The sequence below is a fragment of the Sceloporus undulatus genome, chromosome 4 (genome assembly GCF_019175285.1).
Source record: "Sceloporus undulatus isolate JIND9_A2432 ecotype Alabama chromosome 4, SceUnd_v1.1, whole genome shotgun sequence".
In the NCBI taxonomy this organism is placed as follows: domain Eukaryota; kingdom Metazoa; phylum Chordata; class Lepidosauria; order Squamata; family Phrynosomatidae; genus Sceloporus; species Sceloporus undulatus.
In genome coordinates this window covers 214795659-214821077 of record NC_056525.1, presented here as the reverse complement: position 1 = coordinate 214821077, position 25419 = coordinate 214795659, and the positions used below count along the sequence as shown (strand labels likewise).

Genomic DNA, 25419 nt, shown 5'->3' with positions numbered 1-25419 from the left:
GCTGGCAGCTTCTATATCAGGAGGGTGGTGAATCTAAGGGGCGAAACAGACCTCCCCTTTATGCTGCCGTCCAGGTGGCTTCAGAGTATGGCATTTTGATGCCACATGCTCTAAAGCCACCCAGAAGCTGGCTTCACACTGCCTGGCTACCCGCATGTGGCCCGGCTTCCGGGCACTATGGCAGCATGGCATTTACACACTGCTGGAGCACCTGGAAACCAGCTTCCATCTGCAACGGGGTGGAAAAGCATTTACCCTTCAAGAAATTTTGAAGGGTCACACTCCTCACTAAACCCCTTGAAAAGAAAGTATCCCTGCAAAAATCCCTAGAAGGGGAAATGTTCCATATCTTGGCCCTTTTTGTACCATTTTAAGTACAGGGGAGTCATTTTCCTTCCATTAGGAAAGTACACAGAAGCTGGCCCAGGAGCCCAAAAACATAATGCCCCTCACACACCCTGTGTAGAATTCGGGGACATTCTATAGTTTTTTTAAAAAACTGGGAACCCTGGAGGTTGCCCGCAGCTCATGAAGTGTACTTTCCCAATCCTTGCTCTAAAAACCATGGCCTTCCAGGTGTTCATTTCCCATCAAACTCAACTGGCATAGCCAGTGGTGAGGGATGATGGAAGTAGTTCATCAGCATCTAGAGTGCCACTGTTTCCCCACCCTTGCTCTACGATGCTGGACTAAATGACCCCATGGTCTGATTCAGCAGAGTTCTTCTTCAGTAATATTCTTAATACTAATCAGAGGCATGCAGCTGGATGCTGAATTGTGGCCAAAAAATGTGAATGGAAATCATGTTACTCACACACAAAAGGTCCACAAAAGTTTTTAAATGCAAGAAAGTGATTATTCTAATAGCACTAATCTTCTTCTCCAGCTGGCTGAATCCAGAGTTACAGCTCTCCCTTGTCCCATACTATGAAGAGAATGATTTTCACAGCTTAATAACTTGGCCAATTAAATTTAAAACAATACAAAAGGGTCTTGTTATCATTATAAAATAATAGACTACAAAATGTTAGTGTTGTGGGGATAAAATATGAAAGACTTTCTTAATGCTGTTCTTAAACCTCTCTCTTTCTGATTATAAGAATAAGTTCTTAGGAATTAAAAAGTAATGTTTCCCCTAACAAGCATCTTGTGGGTGGTATGTCATTTTTTTTTATCCTGCAGATTAAAGACATACCATGCAATAATTATGGGTTCCTTTTGAAGTGCATTCTTTGCATATGAAGACTTGAAGAAAAGTCATTGGAATGGTATGAAATGAAAAGGATCATTTGTGTTCTTCATGCCAGGAACCTGGTCATTCTAAATTTTAGCTGCCCATTCTCTATGAATTACAGTGTAAGAAATCCAGCCCTTACATTTTGAAAAGAGAAAAACAAGTCAGACTGTCTAAGGCAGTGATTCCAAACTCTGACTTTCTAGGTGTTTTAGACTTCAGCTCCCAGAATCCCAGAGCATTGGCCAAGATGGCTGAGGCTTCACTAAACTGAAATCCAAAATACCTGGAGGACCAGAGTTTGGGAATCGCTGGTCTAAGGGAAGTGAAAGCAGAATAACTGAAGGTCCAGGGCTGAGACAAGACATATTGCCGAACAAGTGAACATGATGTTGCTTATCATCCTCTTCCATGCACAAAACTGAACATAACTGGCACTTCCATTTTACTTACTTTAAGACTCACAAGAGAACAGCATATCCATTGTATCTGATGGCTGCCTGGATGCCTTAGGTCAAGACACACAGCGGTATCCTTGAAAACCTCATCAAATCTCCCCACTGAATAATATATTTTGTCTGAGAGGGCTCTTTTGTTCTAATAGTAGCTTGCAATATCCTGTTATAGGATCTAACGAAATCATAAACAAATACAGTGGGAATTATTGTGTAGAGGACAGACAGGGCATTCCTTCCTATTAGGACATAGTGCTTTCCATGAATTGCATTCCCTGTGCACACTAACACTTCTCTAAAGTCGTCAAAGACAAAATGTCAGGACCCAGGTGGCAGAGGTAATTTCACAGGACAGCTCACCATTAATATTTGGCTTTGTGAAAAGACCTCTCAGAATCAGATATTTGGAATTATCTCTCTGAAGAGCAGCACTAGCTGCATTCTGCAGCTGCCACTTCTCACAGAGGAAAAGTGGGCTAGTGGGACTGAGCAAATGTAGTGATGGCTATGGAGATGGCAGGGCTTCTCCTTGCACCTCATTGCAAAAGAGGTTGGTGGCAAAGACTTCCGATCAAAGCAAAGGACATTCCTCAGTCCTGAATGGGAATGGCTTGGCACTGGGCAACGGAATGGAGCCATTTTGAGGACACTTTCAGGTGCAGTAAAATACATTTTTTTCAGACTCACACAGCCCCAAGCATCTCCTTCCCATGCCCATAACGGGGGGGGGGGGATAAGTCCAATAAGGTCCTTAGTCTCCATTGTGAGAGGATATGTAGAAAACCTGGGGTAGGATAGAGCAAGCTGTAAGGCTATTTAACTTTTATTTTTGTAATGTAATGTAATGTAATGTAATGTAATATAATATAGTTTATTCAGTCTTTGACCAGTATACTTTTATTTTAGTACTATCTAGTTCTCACATACGCATCTTACTAGTATTCTAAAGGTAATTGTGATCTCTTATGAACATGTCTGACACTAGATATCAGATATGAAAATATTAAACCATATTCAGTGAGAGAAGTGTAGAGTATGCTAACACACTCCATCACTTCAGGGTGATATTTTGGTTGATATATGGCTGTATGCAGAGTCACTTTCCAGATGGAATAGGGGTATGCTGGGTCAAATGAAAATTGACTCCTCTCCCTACTCAGTTCCCCATTCCTGCCCTAGAACAATTGTGTGTTCATGAAACAGATAAAAGTCACATAAAACAAGATGTTTCTCTGTCAGGACACTTAGTCACATTAAAAATTTTGTACATTATTCTATTTACTTCAACCACTTCATAACGTATCCAACCTAGCCTATAGTGCACAACTAGATGAAACACTAAAAAGTGTCTATCCAGAAATGCAGTGAACACATGAAACACTAGCCATGGTCCTATGCTGTTGGGAACAATGTACCTTTAAGACAGTGTAAAAATAGTTTGTATGGTTGTAAATGAGAATTAACACCAGGTTTCAACCCTTAGTCATTACCACTGTATATAAGTGTTCTAAAACCCAAGACAGCTGTGGGTTGAGGATAGTGGATTGGAGAAAGAAGTTGGTTTGGTGAGTTTGGATAGTGCAGATTGTTACGGTAAGAGATGGTGTATGTCAGAGCTTTTGTTGTACATATTGCAACTGGAAATTAAAAGCCTCCAAGGACTTTAGAAGAAGTCAACTGTGTCTGTGCCTCATTTCAGGTTGGTCAGTGGCTTGTTGCCAAATACTGCATACTGGGTTGTGCTACTGTACTCTGCTGCTTGTGAGGTACTGTTGAGATCAATCACCTCAGACAGTGCTAAATGTTGGCACTTCTGTTTGGGCCTAATTTGTTTTTGTCACTGCACACTTGCAGTACACAGAGGGGAGCTAACATATGCTGTCCTTTTCCAGGGCTATCTGAATTTTTTTAAAATGCTTGAACACAAAACAAGAGTCTGCTGTTGATTTCTTTGGGCCTTCAGAGTTTAGACCAAAGCTCAAATTTAGCTCCTGTTTCAACTATGCCTTTCTTAGGAGTTACGCTTCGGAGTTATTTCAGTGAAGAAGCTTCACATCTCCACTGTGCTGAAACATAATGATCTTCAGTTCCACCATATTCTCAGAGGGAAAGCTGTTAATTGGAGGGAGCGGAGAGAAAAAAAACTTGTTCCAGGCATCTCTAAGGGCCTGAAATTCTCTGGCAGATGGATGAGGCAAGGGAATTTGCAACACATGATGTGCTGAAAACTCAGGTTGATTTTTTTTTTTCACAGTTACGAGTTCATCTCTTTATAGGCAGTAGGGTGGAGGAGTTGACATTGTTTCCAGCAACTGACACATAGCCAACTATGATTTTGTTGTTAATCTAATTAAATATATATACATATACATTTCTTTGCAACTGCTTTTTGAACATATTGAAATACTTATATATCATAGTCAGGTCCCCAAGCCTCTCCATACAGAACATGGTTTCCAGACCTTTCACCATTTTGGTCACCCTCCTCTGGACACACAACAACTTGTCAACATCTTTTTTGAAATGTGGTGCCAGAACTAGACACAGGAGATTATCACACACAGATGGGATAGGGATGGGATTGCTCCCCCATCATTAACCCATCTGGGACTGCAACAGCATGAAAGACTTTCAAATCATAGTGTCAATCCCAACATTAACTCATCACTGAAGTGGCATTGCAATAACACAAACTTCCGTTAATGCAAAATGCTGACCCCAATGTCACATTAATGATGGGATAATGATGAATTAATGATGGGGTCTGCACAATGTCATCTGAAAGTCTTTTGTGCAGTCACCGTCAATCGTGCTTTTTAGATGTCTTAATGACGGGATCACATGGGAAGGACGGGATAGAAACAGGACAAGGACAGGATAACCCCCATGTGATAATCTCCACAGTATTCCAGGTGAGGTCTGACAAAAGCAGAATAGAGTGATACTATTACCTTCTTGGATCTAGACACTATATTTCTACTTAAGCAGCCTAGAATGCTATGGCTTTTTTTAGCTGCCACATCACACTGTTGACTCATGTTCAGCTTGTGGTATACTAAGACTCTTAGGCCCAAAACAGATGGGCAAAATGGGGTGTGGCGGTAGAAATCCTAGGGTTAGGTAGTGTGCACCATTCGCATGCTCCCTAACCCTAGTCCATGGTGGCGGCAGCGGCATCATGGTGGCCTCCCGTCCACACAAGGACCCCCATGATGCCACTTCCACCACTGCATGCCCAAATGTAGCACACAGGAAGTGGCATCATGACAGCGCCACTTCTTGGTTGCGGCACCACAACAAAGGAGCTGCTCTAGGCAGCTCCTTTTTGTTGCGGTGCCGCAAGCTTCATTCCCACACGACAACCAGTTGGCCGCAGGAACGTAGCCATGGGAGAAAGGGGCCGGGTGGCCCCTTTCTCCCATGGCTGCACCTATCGGGGTGTCCTGGGGCATGAAGCCCCAAGGACACCCCTTTTCAGGACCAAAGAGAAGCAACCTGTACCACGCCTTAGATTCCTTTCACATGTACTGTTGTCAAGTCAGATATCCCCATTCTGTATTTTTGTATTTTTCTGCCTTACTGTAGTACCTTACATTTCTCCATATTGAATTTCATTTTGTTAGTTTTGGCCCAGCTTTCTAAGCTATTATGGTCATTTTCCATTTTGATCCTGTCCTCTGGGGTATTTACTACCCCTCTTAATTTGGTGTCATCTGCAAATTTGAGAAGCATGCCCTCTATTCCATCATCTAAGGCGGGATACAAACCGCCACTTTGCGGCGGTCTGCCACCGCCGCCGGTTAGTCCACAGGGGAGCCGGAGCCTCCACACGGCGCGGCTCCCGTGCAGACCGAAAAAGAAGCTCCAAAATGGAGCTTCTTTTAGAGTCGCGTTTGCGACGTAGCGAGGCGCCAGGGGCGCACTCGCTATGTCACAAAGGATGCGATGTGTACGGACGCTCAGCATCCGATACGCAAAGATGGCGCCGGCCATGTAGAAGGGCCGGCGCCATCTTGTACGAACGGAGTCCGTATTAGGTCCAGGGGCGTCTAGAAGAGACGCCCCTTTTTTAAAATGGGACGTCCTCTGGACGTCCCAAATGCCGGTTTGTAACCGGCCTAAGTCATTTATAAATATATTAAGTAGCACTAGGCCCAGGACAGAACCCTGTGGTACTCCACTAGGCACTTCTCTCCAGGATGCAGAAGATCCATTAGTGAGCACACTTTGGGTTCAGCTGGTCAACCAATTACAAATCCATCTAATTATAGCATTGTCTAGGCCATATTTTACTAGCTTGTTTGCAAGAATGTCATGGGGGACTTTGAAAAAGGCCTTACTGAAATTGAGATATGCTAAATGCACAGCATTCCCTTCATCCACCAAGATGGTGATTTTATATACATATAAAAGGCAGATCAGATTAGTATGGCATGAGTGCTTTTTGAGAAACCCATGTTGACTTTTTTTTTATCATTATGGCACTCCTTTCTAAATGCTTACAGACATGTTTAAAGATCTGCTCTAGACTCTTTCCTGGTACTGATGTCAGGCTGACTGAGTGGTAATTGTTTGGATACACTTGTTTTCCATTTTTGAAAATGGGGACAACATTTGCCTTCCTCTTTTCTGCTGAGACTTTCTCCTGTACTCCAGGAATTCTCAGACTATTGACAGTGAATTATTTACAAGCATTCTGAAGCTTGTCTTAATACTATGACATGCTAGACATTCACTTCTTGTTAGACTAATTAAGTCTTAACTCAGAAATAGGATTAGGCACAAATTTCTTCAGCTGTAAAAATCAGGACTACATACTTATATCATTTTCTAATATGAGTTTAGGGGGGAAAAGTCCTTGTTGGGCAAGACTGCAAGAATTTTCATAGGTCCTGAATTGTTTTGCATTCAAAGATTTTAGGAGCCCTGGTGGTGCAGTGGTTAAATGCTGGTACTGCAGCCACAATGTTGTGAGTTCAAAGCTGCAGGGTTCCAGGTTGACTCATCCTTCCATCCTTTTGTAGGATGGTTAAAAGAGTACCAAGCTTATTGGGAACAACTGGCTAACACACTGTAAACTGTGTGTTTACTATGAAGCAGTATAGAAATGTATAGTGCTAGTGCTAATGCTATTGTGTTGTTGTTGTTTTTGTTTGTTTGTTTCAGCAAATATATACCATTTGGGCAAAAAAAAAACATTGTTTGTGTGAATATATCTTGGTATAGCATATTTTTCATTAAACATCTAGAAATACAAAAAAAAATTGAAAAGTGCATAAAAAGTCTCATAATACGTCAAGCTGTATCAACACATTCTTCTATGTGGATGAAAAATTTGTCAATATTTTTTCACATCCCAAGCAGAAATCCCTTTCTTTTGACAGAAATGATGTTCTGTTAGCAGAATTCTCTTTTGCCAGCCAATCTCAGAATGCAATCCTATTTCACAAAGATGGCAAATAGCTAGTTGAGATAATATAAAGCCAGCTGAACCTTTGCTGAATCCAAACCATTCTCAGTCTAAGATGCTGGAAATTAGTTCTCAATCTTCAATATGGCCTAACTTTGTGGCATCATTGTGCCCATATCCATGGGCTGCATCAACTTTGATAAGTCATACTTCAATGCACCCTTCACTCTGTCTCTTCTCTAGTCCTTTTTTTCTGTCAATAGATCTTATTCAGCAGAGCAGTCCTTCCAGAAAATTGCTCTGTCAACAAATCTAGGTCAGCAGGCAATGAGACTTGCCTAATTCTATCTCCTTGCAGCTGGCACATCTGTAAGTTAATATTGCAGTGCCTTTTAAAAAAAAATAAAGGGAAATACATTCTTAGTTCTGGACATTCTGTGTTATAATTCATTCAGAAATTATTATTTTTTAAAATGTAAAGTAGAAAACAATAATAAAGCTATTATTAATTCTTCCAAAATAGATCCACTGAAAAATTCAAAATATTTAACAGTATATCAAGATGCTAACATTTTTACATCCAGCCACCATAGTAGGGTTGATAAATTGTGAAGAACTTTTTTTTCCCTCCCCTTTCACTTGACACTGTAATCCCAGATTGGTTTCAGTTTGACAGTTGCAGTACAATCCTAAAATTAAACAGAGGGTGCAAAGTGGTTCACCTTGTACCTTTATCAGCAGCCACCATGCAATGAGCTCATCAAACCTCAGTCTCAGACTCAGACCTAATCAGTGTTAACACTTTATTCTGGCATCTAAAACTGATTCACAGCATGGAGGCAACATATGAGTGCAAATGCTAACAGAACGATGCTGAGTCCCCCTTCACTGGCACTGAGACAGGCAGACAAGCTGGCCATAGCAGTGGTGGCAGCAACAGCAGCTGACATTACTGGAGGGCAGGTTAATTAACATTTGGAAATTAAACAGTACAACATGACTAGCAAGCATGAAAATAGGGATTACTCCATCATTTAAAGCAGACAAAAAGTAGAAGCAATAATGGTGCAAAAATTAAAAAGTTTGGTACAGATTGTGCACAGTGTAATGGGAATGTTAGAATAATCACCTAAGATGATGGATCAGAATGACAGTATGATATAGAGTGTGTTTGGAAAAGTTACTTTTACCACTATAATTCCAAGAATGCCCAAGAGGTTGTAGTGAGATTTTCCCCCCAAGTTCCAAACATGGTAGTATTAAATTTCTAGCATCATATATTTTAGTTGAAAGCTGTTCTTTGATTCACAGTCATTTTTATGTATTTACTCCTTCTACATTTGATCCCCTCCCCAGTAATAAAATACAAGAACCTTTCCAAATCAGTCAAATAAAACATGAAATTAGAACCATGAAAACTATTTAAAGTATTCAATTAATGCCACCAATTAATTAAAATATGCCATTAATGCCACAAAGCCAGTGAACAATAGTGCACCAGTTGTTTGCTATGAACAGCTATGCCAGCCCATCAAAGGTTTTTCAAACTCAAAATGTGCCTGTTTATAGCAAAAAGCAGTTGTGGCAGCATGAGATCTGTGAATGGATTGCCAGCTGTTTTTTAACATTTCAATAGGAGCAGCAGAAATGGACTGTTAACATTTTCTAATGTGTTTTTCCCAAGGTAAATTAAGTGTCCTCCTAGCTATAATTTACCTCACAGGAAGAACACAGGCAAGTAACCTCTCTGCTCCCAGGATAAACAGCAGTGGGTGAGCATTCTTGAGAAAATTATTGTAGGAGCAACAGCTAAAATCTGTTCCCTCAGACTTCCATCCCAACTTGATCCCTCCACCCTTTATGGCTGCCATTAAATTATTTTTTAAAAGGTGGACATAGGTCCAAAACACACTGCAGAAATAATCCCGTTTGAGACTGCTTTAACTAGAGAATGCTGGGAATTGTAGTTTATTGTGTACTTTGACAGAGAAGGCTAAATGACTCACAAAACTCCAGTTCACAGAATTCCCTAGCATTGAGACAGGGCAGTTAAAGCGGTCTCAAACTGGATTATTTCTGCAGTGTGTTTGGACCATACCATCTTGGATCTCTTGTGATAACATCTAGTTGTAGCATTGCCTTTCTAGAATCTAGAAAAGAAGTAAGTAGGTTTTCTGGTATATCTTGTACAAAAATAGTAAAAACTAATGATGCACTAGTACTTCTGTTTAATCCCATTCCTCTTCCCTTCTCTACCTCCTGACTATCTTTCCAAATCTTCCCCCCTTTTTGCTCAGACTGGTTTATATAGAAGTTAGGGGTGCCATTGTGAAAGATGATTGAATAAAATCAAGGCAGAAAGCACAAAAGTGGCTCTACAGCTGAATTATTAAGAAAACAAAAATAATGACCACAGAGGAGCTACATAATTTTAAAGTAGACACTGATGAAATAGAAATAATTTTCAATTGAAAAGGTTTTCAGTTTTCCATATTTGGGCTCAATCATCATTCAGAACAGAGATTGCAGTCAAGAAATCAGAAGAAATCATGGACTATGAAGGAACTAGACAGGATCATGAAGTGAAAAGATAATATTATTAAATACTGAAGTTGGGATTGTCCTTGCAATCATAGTTCCCATTTCTATATATGGTTGTGAGAGCCACACAGCAAACAAAGCTGATAAAAAGAAAATCAACTCATTTGAAATGTGATACTGGAGAAGCGTTTTGTGAATACTCTGGACTGCTAAAATAACAATAAATGAGTCCTAGAGCAAATCAGAACCAAAATCTCCCTAGAATCAAAGATGACTAAACTAAGATTATCATACTTTGGCCATACTGTGAGAAGAAAGAACTCACTAGAAAATATACTAATGCTTGGTAAAGCAATAGGAAAAGAAGAAGAGTGTATACCAGATAAAAGATTCAATCAGAATCCATGGCAGTCACTCTGCAAGAACTAAGCAGGGCAACTAAGTAGGGGGCCATGGAAGTATCTCATTCATAGGGTCACCATAAGTCCACTTGAAGGCAGTTAACAACAACAAGGGATGTGAAAAAATCTCACTGGATTTCTCAATCTTGGCAAGAAAATTGATTTTTCCAGAAAAATGTGGGAGGTCTTGCAACAGGGGAATCACATGATCCCGGTAATCCCATTTTGGAGGAAAGGAGAGCTATAAATTCAGTCAGTCAGTCAATCAAACTCCCTAATAAAGAACAATCGGGACAGATTTATTCCTTTCTGGACATAACAGGAAATGGCAAATTACATAACAAAGACAAAATTAAAATTAAAAGGGGTGGTGGTGGACCTCATGGGATAGGTAACTGCTTCTGTTGTTAGAAAGTAACAAAATGAAATGCTATTCACATGTCTTTGTCATTCTTCCATAGACAACATGCTAATTATTTCAGTATAATTCAAATTTCTGACAGTATACGTCAGGAGTAGGCAACCTACGGCCTGCGGGCCGGATGCGGCCCAGCAAGGCCTTGGGACTGGCCCCAGCCCAGTCCTGCTGCCAATTGCTGCTGGAGCCTTTGGCCTCACGCATGAGGGCATGGGGCCTTTGGCCTATCAGGAGGATGCAGGCAAGGGGGGGCAAGCAGCAGGCAAGGGTGGCAAGCGGCGGGCAAGGGGGGCAATTGTCTATAGAAGCCTCAGAAACATGCATTTATATTAACATTTTTTAAAAAATCAGCAATTTTTTTCGCATGTCCCCCATTTTTATGAAAGTGTCCTCCATTTGAAAATTTTGTCCTACATTTGTCCTTGTTTATTTATTTATTTTATTTTTTTAATTATTTATTTTTCGGCTTCGGCCCCCCAGTTGTCTGAGGGACAGCAACCCGGCCCCCGGCTCAAAAAGGTTGCCTACCCCTGATATACGTGCTGCCAAAGTGAGCACAATGCACCAACATTGTCAATGATATGGTTGAACACAATTTCATAACAATGACTTATATGATTTAATCTTGAATCATACAGCATCACTAAAAACACTATTAAGTTTATCGCACTGGGGTTAAAACGTTTCCCAGTGTGTTCTAATGTGCCAGCACGCACTGAATGTGACAGGAACGCGATGGGGCCAAGAACCCCATTTTACTGCACACTGGAACGCCGCCTTTGCCACCGGGCATTCCAATTGCGTTTCCGTTGCGTTCCAGAGGGTGCCATTTCTGAGAATGCTTTGAAACAGTCTTAGTCTTACTGAGGCCGGTTACAGACCGGCACTTTAGTGCGTGACGAGCACGCACTAGGGTTACAAAAGGGCGGTGCTTCCATACGGCAGCGGCTCTTCCATACGGCCGCTGCCGTGAGGACGTCACGGCAGCGCCGCCTCTAGACGGGGTGGCGCGGATGTGACATCCTTGCTCCACGCCAGGGCGCTTTTGGAGCTCCTTCCTGGTTTAGTCCGCTGGGTGCAGCCTTCAGACGGCTGCACCCAGCGGACTAAAAGAGAAAGGGGCCAAGCGGCCCCTTTCTCCTTCTCCCCGCCGCCGCGGGGTGTCCTTGGGGCTTGAAGCCCCAGGGACACCCCTTTTCAGGCTGCGGGGAAGTGGCGTTTAGCTGCTTCCCCGCAGCCTGAAAAGCGGCGGATCGGGGCCTCAGCAGCTGCCGCTCTGCACACTGAGGCCCCGATACACCGGGGAAAGGGCGGGTGCAGACCTCCCCAAATGGGCGGTCTATAACCCGCCTGAGATACTGATGATTCCTTATGAAAAAGTCTCCTGATGTTATATAAAGCCCTACATGGCCTGGGTCTAGTCTACTTGAAGGAATGCCTCCTCCCATACAATCCTTACCGTACACTCCGATCCTCTGGGAAAAACCTCTTACAATCTAGCAAGACCAGACTGGTGGTGACCTCCTGGAGGCCCTTTTCTGTCTCCGCTCCAAAAACTTGGAATGACCTGCCGGAAGAGATTCGCCAATTATCCTCACTCAAGGCTTTTAAAAAGGTGACAAAAACCTTTCTCTTCCGGCAGGCCTTCCCCAATTGATAATATCCAGAACCAATTGAATCCCCCTTTTATTATTTTTATTATTTGTGATTTGTTTTTAACTTTGACGTACTTTTTAAACATTTTTTTTTTTACTGTTTAGTTTTATAGTTGGGAGGGAGGGTTGGGTCGGGGTTTTGTGGGGCTTGTTGTTTTTATTGTTGTATATTGTATTTTCTTTGTTGTTACCCGCCTCGATCCTCAATCGGAAGAGGCGGAATATAAATAAATATTTATTATTATTATTATTCTAACATTTTGCCCTTGTATATTGAAAAAGTCTAATTTAGTTATAGTCCATATTACTAAGAACAAGAATAACAACAATAGTATTTCGTAGGTATACATGGCATTATTCAGAATTATATAAGGAAAACAGAGACAATGAAGAAGAAATTTATGCAAAATAAAATTACATGTGCTCACACGGTGCAATTAGGGGGTGACAATCCATTTCTGCTATTTACGATTATAATACTCAACCCTAACAAAATTCAGTTCTCTTATCCTTGATAAAGAAATGACAGTACATTTATTAGCTTCAGCAGCTGACATTAATATAAAATCCATGGCCCAAATTTCAAACTAGCAAAGCAAAGTGGTCAGTATACATCCACAATAACACATGTCTATAAATTTCTCTGCTAACTTCTCATCCTAGATCATGAAGTATTTTGAAAGATACTGATTCCCGTATTTGTACTGAAGAGGCAAGGATAGAAAGCTGTGACTGAATTTAATACTTACATCTTCTTGAGTATCTTGATAACACCCTGCAGCTTTCCTATGAATTCTGGAGAGCCAGAATGCAATCTCTGGGGACCTTTCACCTGATTCATGTAGAACTTTACATTGTGACTGTCAAAATCTTCACTGGTTATATAATTATTTCTGACATAACAAGAATGTACCCTAGGGAGGAGAGAAGAGATGGAGTGCTACTGTTAGGGCAAGATAATCTTACAACTTCCAATATCTTAAGTATAATTTAATAGGCAGTCTACTCACATGCTTATATATGCCACTTGTGAAGAAACTAAGATTGCCACAGAAATTTCACTTATAATTCAAAGTAAAATTGGAGTTCAGTCTCAGGCAAAACATCTGAAAAATTCTGAGGCAAGTCAATAAATTTCAATAAGGGACCCAAAACTTCTCACAAAACTTTATGCCCATCTTTGTAATAACAGTAAATGGTAAAGTTAAAGGTTTCCTTTTTGACATAATTGTCTAGTCATGTCTGACTATAGGGGTGTGCTCATCTCCATTACTAAGCAGAGGGAGCCAGCATTGTCCAAGATGGCCAGCATTACTGCATGGAACATTGTCACCTTTCCATTAAAGTGGTACCTATTGATCTACTTGCACTTTTGTGTGCTTTCGAAGTGCTATGTTGGCAGAAGCTGGGACTACTGATGGGAGCTCACTCCATCACATGGTGCTTTAGTCATAAACTATTGATCTGCTGACTCGCAATTGTCGGAGTCAGCATCTTAACCACTAAGCCACCACATACTAACACTAACTTTGACCTAAAACAGAATTTGAAGCAAATGTTGTGTCTTCTCCTCCAACAGACCATCTGAAGAATTTAAAGGAAGCCAAAAGAATTCTGCTATAGTCAGGAAAACTTTTCAAGGGCATTCCACTTCCCCAAAGTTAGAAGCTAGCCAAGGCCTGGTTTTGGGAGAGATGAGTCATAACTCTATTTTTCTGTATCTGATATGTTCAGATAGGTTGGGAGAACAGAAAGAAGATAAATATAAAAGAATATAGTGCTCCAAGACTCAGGAGAATGTGGAAAACACTAACGAGATGATGATGACATTTCCTCTTTTTCCTTGGAACTAGAGCCCAAGGTGGATTCCAAAAATTAAAAGACACAGGTAAAAATACATATATAGAGAAACATGCAAAAAGTTGTTGTTTTTTTCAAAAACATAGTTAACTCTATAGAACTGAAACCATTAAAAATATAAGTTACAAAGCAAGGAATGAAATATACAACACACTAATAAAAGTTCTTTCCTTATAGAACAGTAACTTCTCAAAAGACTGTTAGAATAAAAAAATTCTTCATCTGTCAACAGAAAGAAGGTAGTTCCAGAGCTGAGGAGCAGCCATCAAGAAGACCCTCTCCTGTGTTCTCTCTAGTCATGTCTAAGAGTTGTGCAACCTAGAGAAATGCAGACCCTTCCCCCCAAAGATCTCACAACACAAGCAGGTCATATAAGGGGATGTTTCTATGCAAGAATATTATTTCCTGTGTTGAAAACACTTTTTTTCTCTCTCCAAAACAACCATGTGAAAATTTTGCACAGAACAGAACTGTGGAAATTCTCGTCTGACTAGGATTCTTATCTGTCTTTCACAACACTTGAAAAACATGGGGGTTTTTTGACAAATTTTCATGTTCTTCCCAAATATTTTAATCCCTATAGCAAATTGAGCACCTATATCCCAGGGCATTGTATCAGAGGAATATTTTGTCTCCATAAGAAGTACCAAATAAAGTTTTGTTTATGAGCTCACTCCTTCCATGTAAATAATCTCCTCACTTTTCTTTAAGCATGCACAAGGTCCTCAAAAAGAAAAGGGGAAAAAAAGCAGTGCAAAGAGGAAAAGTACAATTGCAGCAAGAAAAAAATAACATCAACTGCAACGTTAAATCAGGCAATAAATTCAATCTCATATGCATCTCCCTTGTTCTTTTACAGCATATTGCTTTACAGTTAATGTGTATAATCTTATTAGCTGATTGCATTGATCCCCAGTTCACTTGTAAGCAAAATTACTCTGAGCACATAGTGGTACTTAAAAGTAATTCAAAGTCTCTATTAAAATGAGGATTTGGGTGCATCAGCAAGGAAGAAAGCCTAAACTGCTAAAATATTTCTTCCATTTAAAGATTGGACAATTTGCTGATCTGTAAAACTTACTTTTCTGTTAAAAAGGGAAGGGGTAAGGAAATCTGAAGTGCTATAATTTCCTGGATGCTTTCCTGAAAGCAAAGAGATTGACTTTCTGTCTACAATCAGCTAGAAGTTCTGTCTCTGTAAACACTGGGCTAGATTAAAGTTTAAATGATAAATTCCCAGGAAAGAAAGGTCACACTGGTGTGCAATCTTCTTCCAAGGCACTCCTCTTTGCTAAATAATATTGGCTGATGTGAATGTTGGCAAATGTATACCTCTTCTTGATTTCTCCTAAGGATCTCAAAGGGAAAACAATCTTCAGTCAGGTTACCATATCTATCAAATATAACTCTTTGGGGGACATATTAGCATGGTTTAATCTGAGCTACCCTCTGATTGCTGTTCCTCCTCCTTTTCTTAATGCTAGCAATTTGCCATTCTTTGGGTCTGTTTCATTCATGTTGTAAGGCTTTAACAAAGATTATAAAATTCCCACATAGAAATTCCTTTGGAAAGAATATGAGCCATGTGTAGGCTGCTATATGTGATGGATGCACACAATTATTATTATTATTACTTTTTTTGCTGCATGCAGACACACTTTAAAAAATAATAATAGCCTACCCCAACTGCTTTCTGAATCTGCAGAGGAAGAGTGATAAAGTCCTGACATCAGCATCCTGGTTTGTGAATATTCCTCTGCCAAATGAGCCCAAAATAGTTGCCAGGTAATGAGGAAAAGGAAAGTAGTCAGCAATCTTCATATTATCAAGCTTCAGTGATTAAATGGAAGATTTCAGTCTGCAGCCAAAGCTAGGATGATTTTTTGTTGGTGGTGATTTTATAGCTAAGATATGTAAAATACAGCTCCTACATCTTGCTCCTTACTCCTCTTTCTCTTTCGCTCTCTTTCCCTCTCCTATCCTATCCCAAACCCACTATGCACCATATACAACACTCAGAGTAGGCAAGCACCTATGACAAAAGGAGCTCTCTCCAAATCCTCAGGGCCCCAAAGATTCCTTGAAAGAATGTTATATTTCACATATTAAAATTACTTTTATTATCACTAATCTTTAAAGAGAGGTTCTATAGGAGGTAATTTCTATTTGGTGGTCTATTTGGAGCTGGAAAACAATGGTGGTCTCTCTTCTGAACCACAAGCTTTTTTCCAGAGTTCTTTCATCATTCCTCTTTCCTTTTCATTAATCAAATACATGAGACAAAGTCAACCCTATCCCTTTGAAATGTGTTTTAACTCACCACCACTTTACAAGATGGTGTTCCTTTCCTCCCAAAAGAACGTAGATGGTGGCTAAATGCACCTGCTGAAGAAGGATGTACCTTGACACCAACAAACCAAAGCAGGTCAGCTGATGCTTTCTAAACCCTATAAAAGGTTCTGGGTCAGCCCTTCTGTGTGATGACTTGAGTGCTAAACTTACACATGGTCTTGCAGCTGATTTATCACAGTGATAAATCAGTGATATTCCTTTCCCTTTGGCTGCTGGGGATGCAGAGAACGTTCGAAATTATTTGAAAAATGGTTGAAAAGGCATTTCTCAAGTGTTAAGAAAATTTTCCAAGAGGAATCTTAAACTGATGAGAAGGGATAAAGACATTCTATGCAAAATTTTCAGGTGGTTATTTTGTGCAGAAATATATTTTTTCTGAAGAAAAACGTGCAGAAAATGAATCTATTCTCTATGGAATAAATACCTTGTTTGTGCACAGAAAAATGCTGTTTTCTGTGCAAAGCAACCATACACAATTAAAAAAAAACATTTTTGGCAAAACAATTGTTGAAACTGCACAGTTTCTTCAAAAACAACATTGTTTTGGAGAAGATAACATGACCTTCCAAAAAAAAAAAACCCCACACTGTTTTTGAAGACTTTCTTGTATGCAAAAAATGTTAAAACTATTTGTTCCTTCCTTTGAGAAGAAAATTAATGAAGAATTACATCATATTTGGCTGAGCTGGAACAGAATCCAAAACTGTATCTGTATGGGACAAATAGCATATCCTCTCCCCATCCTCCTGGTGATCAGTCTAGCTGATTAAGGATCCAGTCTTCAATTCTGGTAGAAACTGTCCTGATTATGTATGGCCAGTTCAGCACCACACCCACACTATGCCACCTGAAAATGGATTTTATAAACTCATCTTTTGTTCCACATCTTACCAGAAAAGCCAGAACCCTTCACAGCAATGCTAGGTGGCTGTTCACACATGCATCCTGCTGTGCCACTCGCCATCAGCACAAGTCTAAAGTCAGACTGAGGTGCTAAGTCATATGATCAATGCTGTGCACCTCATTTTTGGCCTCAAAGGGAATAGCTTGCACTGATGACAGTGCTGGTGGGTGCCACAGTGGGACACAGGTGAGAACAGGCAGCCAGCATTGCTGCAGAGTGCTCAGATAATGGGAAATTTGGGATAGCATTGAGGTTGCTCCAGAGTATTCTGGTCCAAGCGGATAGAGCCCAAAAGCTATGTAGAACTGATTAATGCTGTTACCATACCATGAATGTCTACGGTACATCCAATATCGGCACGTTACAGACCACCCAAAACGGGCAGTCTGCCACCGCCGTCATTTGCAGTGCGGAGGAGCCCCAGCGTCCAAACCGCACGGCTCCTCCGCACTGCAAAAAGAAGCCCCTAAATGGCACTTCTTGTTGTGGCACGCTTATGATGTCGCGAGGCACCAATGACGCACTCGCAGTGTCATTTGTGCTGTGTGACGTGCGGACGCAATGTGTCCGCTACGTCAAGATGGTGGTGCCCGTGTGGAACGGGTGCTGCCATTTTGTTCGCACTCCGCATGTATTAGGATTAGGGGCATCAGGAAGTGATGCCCCTTTCTAACCCTAGTACATGCGGTGCACGTACTATATGCCCATGCAGAACGGGCCCTCAACAATATCAATTCTAACCAAAGAAAGGTAAAAGAAATGAGCATATCTGCCATCAGTCCTTTTCTACAGCAAAACAAGACAGTGACTTGGGTCCATGCACTCAAGCAGAAAATGAATTTACCTTCAACTACTAATTTTTGTATTCCACAGCTGCTCTATGGCATGTGGTGGTGATGTGTGACCCCATATCATCATATCATCATTCCCTGTGTATCTTTGGGGGGGTTTCTCACATTAAATACAGCTTGGAAAGGATGTATAACTTACACTATTTTTCTTTTGTCAGGAAGGCAAGGTAACATGGCTTTTTCATTAACGAATATGGTTGGATAAATTGCCATAAACTTTTTATGAGCTTCCTCGGTGGTGTACAGATTATATCTGAAGAGAAATATGAGGAAAAGAATACAATTTACAATAGCAAAGTTCTGGGGAATGGTGTTACTTCTCCCAAACCTGTACTTCAGTTATAGCAAGAACCAACATGTTTCAACACAGAAGTTACAAAAGTTTGTTTTGGACTACAGTTTCCAGAATCCCTGAGCCAATGTGGCCAGTGGGCACATGCTATTTAACATTTACATGAAACAGCTGGGAGAGATCATCCGGAGACATGGGGTGCGGTGTTATCAGTACGCTGATGACACACAAATATATTTCTCTGTGTTTCCAACTGATGCAGTGACCAGGGATGGCATCTCTCCTCTTGATGCTTGTCTGGACTCGGTAATGGGCTGGATGAGGGAAAACAGACTCAGACTGAATCCAGAGAAAACGGAAGTACGTGTGATAGGTTCCCCAGGTCCAGGTTTGGAGATTTGTCCACCTGTCCTAGACGGGGTCACACTTCCCCTGAAGGACTCTGTTCGCAGTCTGGGGGTGCTCCTGGACTCGTTGCTTCACCTTACATCTCAGGTGGATGCGACGGTCAGGAGTACCTGTTATCAGCTTCGGTTGATACGCCAGCTGCGACCCTACCTGGGCCGGGGGGACCTTGAAACAGTGGTACACGCTCTGGTAACCTCTCGTTTGGATTTCTGCAATGCGCTTTACATGGGGCAACCCTTGTACCAAACCCGGAAGCTTCAACTGGTCCAGAATATGGCAGCAAGGCTGGTCACTGGATCTTCCAGGGCCAGCCATATAACACCGGTACTTAAAGATCTACATTGGCTGCTTATTCGCTTCCGGGCACAATACAAGGTGTTGGTTATCACCTATAAAGCCCTAAATGGCTTGGGCCCAGGGTACTTAGAGGACCGCCTCTCTCTCCATATAATCCACCCCGCACTCTCAGATCGGGTGATAAACATCTCCTAAGAGTTCCAGATGCTAGATGAGCCATCACTACACAAAGGGCCTTTTCCACCTCGGCCCTTAAGCTCTGGAACTTGATCCCCGACGAGCTCCGCTCGACCCCCTCCCTAGCCCAATTTAAAAAAGGGCTGAAAACATATCTTTTCAAACAGACATACCCCCAATAGCCCTGTTGTGATCCCTCTCCCCCTCACCGTTGTTACAATTGCTGCTAGCTTGGAATTGTTATTGTTGTTGTTTTATATAATGTTTTATATAATGTAATTGTAAATTTCTGACAATGTTTTTATTGTAAATTGTATGTTGTTGGATTGCAAAATCCACCATTGCAACCCGCCTTGATCTCTGGAAAGGCGGGCTAGAAATAAAGCTATTATTATTATTATTATTATTATTATTATTATTATTATTATGCTGGCTGGAGAATTTAGAAGTAGTAGTCTTAAAAGGGGGTTGTTAGTTTTTTCAGTATCTGTTTCAGTATCCTGCCCCCTTGAAAATGGATAAAAGTATGATAAAGTGGGCACAAAACATTGACATATTCAAAAAGACCAATGGGAAAAATGGGGGAGGGGTTCTGAAAATTATTCAACTTTTTTATTTTAAAGAAAAAAATTATAATTCCAGAAAAGATGTCAGAGATCTATAAAGGTACTTCTAATGTGTGTTGGAAGTGAACTTATGAAAGGGCAAAAAAACCTTCTGGATGCAAATACATAATGCAATGGAAGATATTTTAAAATGTAAAAGTCAGTTTAAACCTGCTTTTTTATGTATTTATTTCTCTTGGCTTGCACTTCTGTAAGAACAAATTGAAAAGAAGAGCAGGAAAATTATATACAGTAGTATATGGTAACAACAGTTAGAATGTTATGCAAAAAGTTAGAAAGATTTGGCTGATCCCTCCCAAGAAGAAGGTTTATAAAACTTAATGAACTTACTGAAATTGATCAATTGATAAATTTTATAAGAGATGGAACTTTACCCTTTTAAAGAAGACTGAAAATTAGTGGTTGATTATTAGAAGATGAAATGGGAGACATTATTTACCTTAGGATTTACAAAATGGTAAATTTCATCTTTAGCTAGTTGTGTTATTTAAAAATAACCAACAGTATCATTAGAATTTAATTAATGTTTACATTCATTTTAGAAGAAATAAGGGAAGTAGAGATAGTTTGACTATTATTTGTTATTTGATGTTTTTAATTTGTTGCCTGCTTTACTTTACTGAACCCTTTCCTGTATGCTCTACATATTTCCTTCCAACAAAAAGCCTTGGCCTTTAAAACTGGAAACGAGAAGACATTTGCTGTTTCAGGGTATCCACCCAAAGGACCCAGTTCAGTTCAGTTATACTCATTACAAAATAAATGCCACATGTAAATAATGGGTACAAATTACGGTGGCCAGACTGAAAACTGGAAAGGGCTTCTGTTCCTTTAATGGTGTAGAAGAGGGCATTTCAGCAGGTGTTGCTTATCATGCAGTCAGGTAACAAGGAATACCTGCTGAACTTTCCTCTTCTACACAACTATTAAAGATACAGGAGCCCTCTCTAGCTTTCACTCTGACAACCCTAGTATAAATGGCTTTATTATCCAGTTCATACCCATTTCTCATTTATTCAACATGAGAGAGGCTGTTTCACTCACGGTAGCAGTTATTATTATTATTATTATTATTATTATTATTATTATTATTATTATTGATTTCAGAACCTTTCCCTCTACTGGCTACCATTTTATTTTGTCATAAAATGAAAGACTGAGATCACTTTGTGTCCTCTGCACAGAACAAAGCGAAGGAAGGAACCAACCAACCAACCCAACCACCCACCCTTATGTGTGACAATTTTCCTCTCAGAATAACTGGCTACAATGCAACATCCAGGAAGCAGCAACCACTTCCAGGGGTAACAACAAGAAGAAAGAACTGAGATAATAAATCCAGCACACTGTTAGCAGAGGGAAAAGTGCACTAGTAGAGTTCTGATTGCTTTTCCATTTGTGAAAGCAATAGTGCAGTTCCTCATCTCCCAAAGCATGATAAAAATTTGTGTAATGACTTTCACAACCACTTGGACAATGGAAAATTGTGCTGAATCCAACCCTTGCACATAATGTAAACAAGGCATTGAAGAACCAACTTTGGATAAACAGAATAACACTGCTGGATACTGGCCATAATATTTTACTTTGAGTTGCATTTTCCTCTAAATCATTCTTTCCAATTAACCAAATGATTACATTTAAACATTATTCTGTTGCTTTGGGTATTTTATTTATTTATTTATCCCACTTTTCCCTGTTACAGTATTAAAACAAACCACACATCAAATGTAGTTAGAAGAACAACAAGGAGAGGGCCATTCCAGCCTTCGTGGGAAGGGAGTTCCAGAGTCTAGGGCAGCTGCCGAGAAGGCTGTCTCTTGTGCTCTCACCAACCATGCTTGGGGTGATGGCAAAACTAAGAGAAGTGCCTCTCCTGATGATTTCAGAGACTGGACCAGCTAATACAGGGAGTTATGGTCTGCTAAATAGCCTTGACCTGAGCCATATAGGATTTTATAGGTCATAACCAGCACTTGAATTGTGCCCAGCATCAAACTGGCACCCAGTGGAGCTGTTTCAACAGGGCATTGTGTGATTCATATAACCTGCCCCCTTTAACAGTCTAGCTGCAGCTCTTTGAACCAGCTGAAATTTCTGATCATTGAAGGCAGCCCCAAGTAGAGTGTCTAACTGTAGTCAAAATGGGATGTAACTAAGGTATGTACTATTGTGGCCAGATCCAGCATCTCAAGGAATGGGCACAGTTGGCACACAAGCTTTAGATGCACAAAAGCTCTTATGGTCACTGCACAAACCTGGGCCTACAGGTTCAAAGCTGAGTCCAGGAGAACACCCAAGCTGTGAACCTGGGATTTTGGGGGGGAGTGTAACCCCACCCAGCACAGGCAAAGTCCCTATCCTCAGATCTGCCTTTTGAATGAATGAATGAAATTTTATTTCTAGACCGCTATTCCTTGCAGATCACAGCGATTTACAAAAACACCATCAAAACCAATACATAGCCCAACAATACAAAAACCCACCCATACAATTTAAAAACAATACAAGGGAGGGCTTGTCTTCTTCAGGCAGGCAGTTGGAGCCAGCCTGCCTCTCTCCCCCCAAGATGGTGGCTGAAGGGAGGGCTTTTCTTCTTCAGGCAGGCAGTTGGAGCCAGCCTGCCTCTCTCTCCCCAAGATGGTGACTGACCAGGAGCACTTTTGTCTTTTCTGGATTAAGTTTCAGTTTGTTTGTCCTCAACCAGTCCATTACTGACAACAGACATTGATTCAGTACAGAGACAGCTTCCTTCCAGTTTGGTATACTGGTGACACAACATCCCAAAACTTGGACGATCTCTCCCAGCAGTTTCATGTATTTGTTGACTAGCACAGGGAACAAAACAGATGCTGAGGGATCCCACAGGCCCTGCAGATCCTCCAGCACCACCTTCTGGGGTCTCTCCCCTCCAGGAAGGAACAAAGCCACTGTAAAACAATACCTCCAAGTCCCATCACAGTGAGGCAGCCCAGAAGGATACTATGGTTGATGGTATCAAAAGCCACTGAGAGGTCCAACATAACTAACAAGGACACACTCCTCCTGTCCAGTTCCTTGCATAGGCCACCCATCAAGATGACCAAGGCTTTCTTTGTTCCATAGCCAGACCTGAAACTAAATTGAAATGGATCTAGATAATCCATTTCATCCAGAACCTCCTGGAGTTGGAAAGCCACCACAGATTCCAGTACCTTGCTGAAGATGGTAGTTTGAGCCCTGGCTGATAATTATCTATTATAGTGGGATTCAGGAAGGTTTTTTCCAACAAAGGCCTCACACCTGCTTCCTTTAGGCAAGCTGAAATGCTGCATTGTTGTAGGGAGGCACTGACCACTCCATCTACACACTCAGGCAGTCTTCCTCTGTCCTGTTTAATAAGCTATGAAGGACAAGGGTCTAACACACATGTGGTGGCTCTCACCTCTCTGAGGATCCTGTCCACATCATCTGGTTGCATATATGAAAAAATATCCATTAACACTGGACAAACAGGCATGAAAGTTACATCCAGTGGCACTGTATCAACTACAACATCCAAGTCAGGGCAAATCTGAGCAACTTTATATTAATAATTAACTTGGTTTATTTTTTAATTTGTTTTATTTATATACCGCTATTCCAAAGATCATAGCGGTGAACAGCAAGTAAGCTAATTAGCAAGTAAGCTAATTTGCCCCCAACAGTCTGGGTACTCATTTTAGCGACCTCGGAAGGATGCAAGCCTGAGTCGAGCTTGGGCCCTTTTGCTGGTCTTGAACTCGCAACCTTGTGGTTTTGAGTGAATGGCTGCAGTACAGGCATTTACCCACTGCGCCACCAGGGCTCCTAATAGTCAGCCTAAAATTAAAACAAATGGCCACATTAATAATAGGTCAGCAATTTTAAGTAAGACTAAAGGTGTACCCTCCAAATGTCCTGAGTTGGCACCAATAGTTCCAATTAATGCTCTGTCATCCCACATTTTCAGCTGCTTTGGAAATGTAACAATTACGCTTTCCTTTTTGCACTTTTCCTCTTTGTCTTCAGCTTACTTCAAAATGCTTAAGTAATTCATATTCACTTAACTCAGCAGGGAGAGAGGAGAGCAGAAGGTGAACTCTTGCCCTTCCAAGTAGGCTCAGGCAAAAGCAAACTACTGCAGCTTCTCCTAGTTTGCATGTTCTTTCTCATTAATAGCTTAATAGCTTTTGCCATTTTGACCACACTCTGATGTTGCTTGGCCACACGTGTCCTGGTTTTCATCTGCAAAATGTTGGATAGTATGTAAGACCAGACTGCAGTATTAGAAAATGTGTCTAATGTGGTTCCCTTTGGAACACAGCCCATACTGCTTCTAGCTCTGTGCTGGCAGAAAGGTTAAACGTTGTACAATAACCATCTTTTCACAACAGCAGAACAGCAAAATGTGACCTATTACCCTTACTTATATGTAGAATGTTAATTAAAATCTACTGTTAGTGACAACTAGACCAGGCCTATTGAAATCAATGGGATTTAAGGAAGTACAAGCCTTAGAATCATAGAATCATAGAATCGTAGAGTTGGAAAAGACCACTAGGGCCATCCAGTCCAGCCCCCTGCCATGCAGGAAATCCAAATCAAAGCATCCCTGACAGATGGCCATCCAGCCTCTGTTTAAAGACCTCCAAGGAAGGAGACTCTATCACCCTCCGAGGGAGTGCATTCCACTGTCAAACAGCCCTTACTGTCAGGAATTTCCTCCTAATGTTCAGGTGGAATCTCTTTTCCTGTAGCTTGCATCCATTGTTCCGGGTCCTGTTCTCTGGAGCAGCAGAAAACAAGCTTGCTCCCTCTTCAATATGACATTCTTTCAAATATTTAAACAGGGCTATCATATCACCTCTTAACCTTCTTTTCTCCAGGCTAAACATCCCCAGCTCCCTAAGGCGTTCCTCATAGGGCATGGTTTCCAGACCCTTCACCATTTTTGTCGCCCTCCTTTGGACACGCTCCAGTTTCTCAATGTCCTTTCTGAATTGTGGCGCCCAGAACTGGACACAATATTCAAGGTGGGGCCTGACCAGAGCAGAATACAGTGGCACTATTACTTCTCTTGATCTAGACACTATACTTCTATTGATGCAGCCTAAAATAGCATTGGCCTTTTTAGCTGCCGCATCACACTGTTCACTCATGTTCAACTTGTGGTCTACTTGGACTCCTAGATCCCTTTCACACCTAGTTTCATTCAGCCAGGTGTCACCCATCCTATATCTGTGCATTTTATTTTTCCGCCCTAAGTGCAATACCTTACATTTCTCCGTGTTGAATTTCATTTTGTTAGCTTTGGCCCAGCTTTCTAGTCTATTCAGGTCATTTTGAATCTTGATCCTGTCCTCTGGGGTATTAGCTATTCCCCCTAATTTGGAGTCATCTGCAAATTTGATAAGTATGCTCCCAATTCTGTCATCCAGGTCATTGATAAAGATGTTGAATAACACTGGGCCCAGGACAGAGCCCTGTGGGACCCCACTGGTCACTTCTCTCCAGGATGAAAAGGAGCCATTGTTGAGC

At 41.0% G+C, this 25419-nt stretch overlaps 1 protein-coding gene across 1 annotated transcript in view; it reads right to left on the bottom strand.

The window, feature by feature from the left end:
- Positions 1–25419, bottom strand: part of CNBD1 (cyclic nucleotide binding domain containing 1) — a 246100-nt gene that overhangs the window by 179951 nt on the left and 40730 nt on the right. The window contains exons 4-5 of the mRNA XM_042464454.1: positions 18221–18334; positions 12864–13028 (exon numbers count right to left, since the gene is read on the bottom strand). Of these exons, the coding sequence (XP_042320388.1) occupies positions 12864–13028; positions 18221–18334 (279 nt within the window). The remainder of the gene's footprint in view (positions 1–12863; positions 13029–18220; positions 18335–25419) is intronic.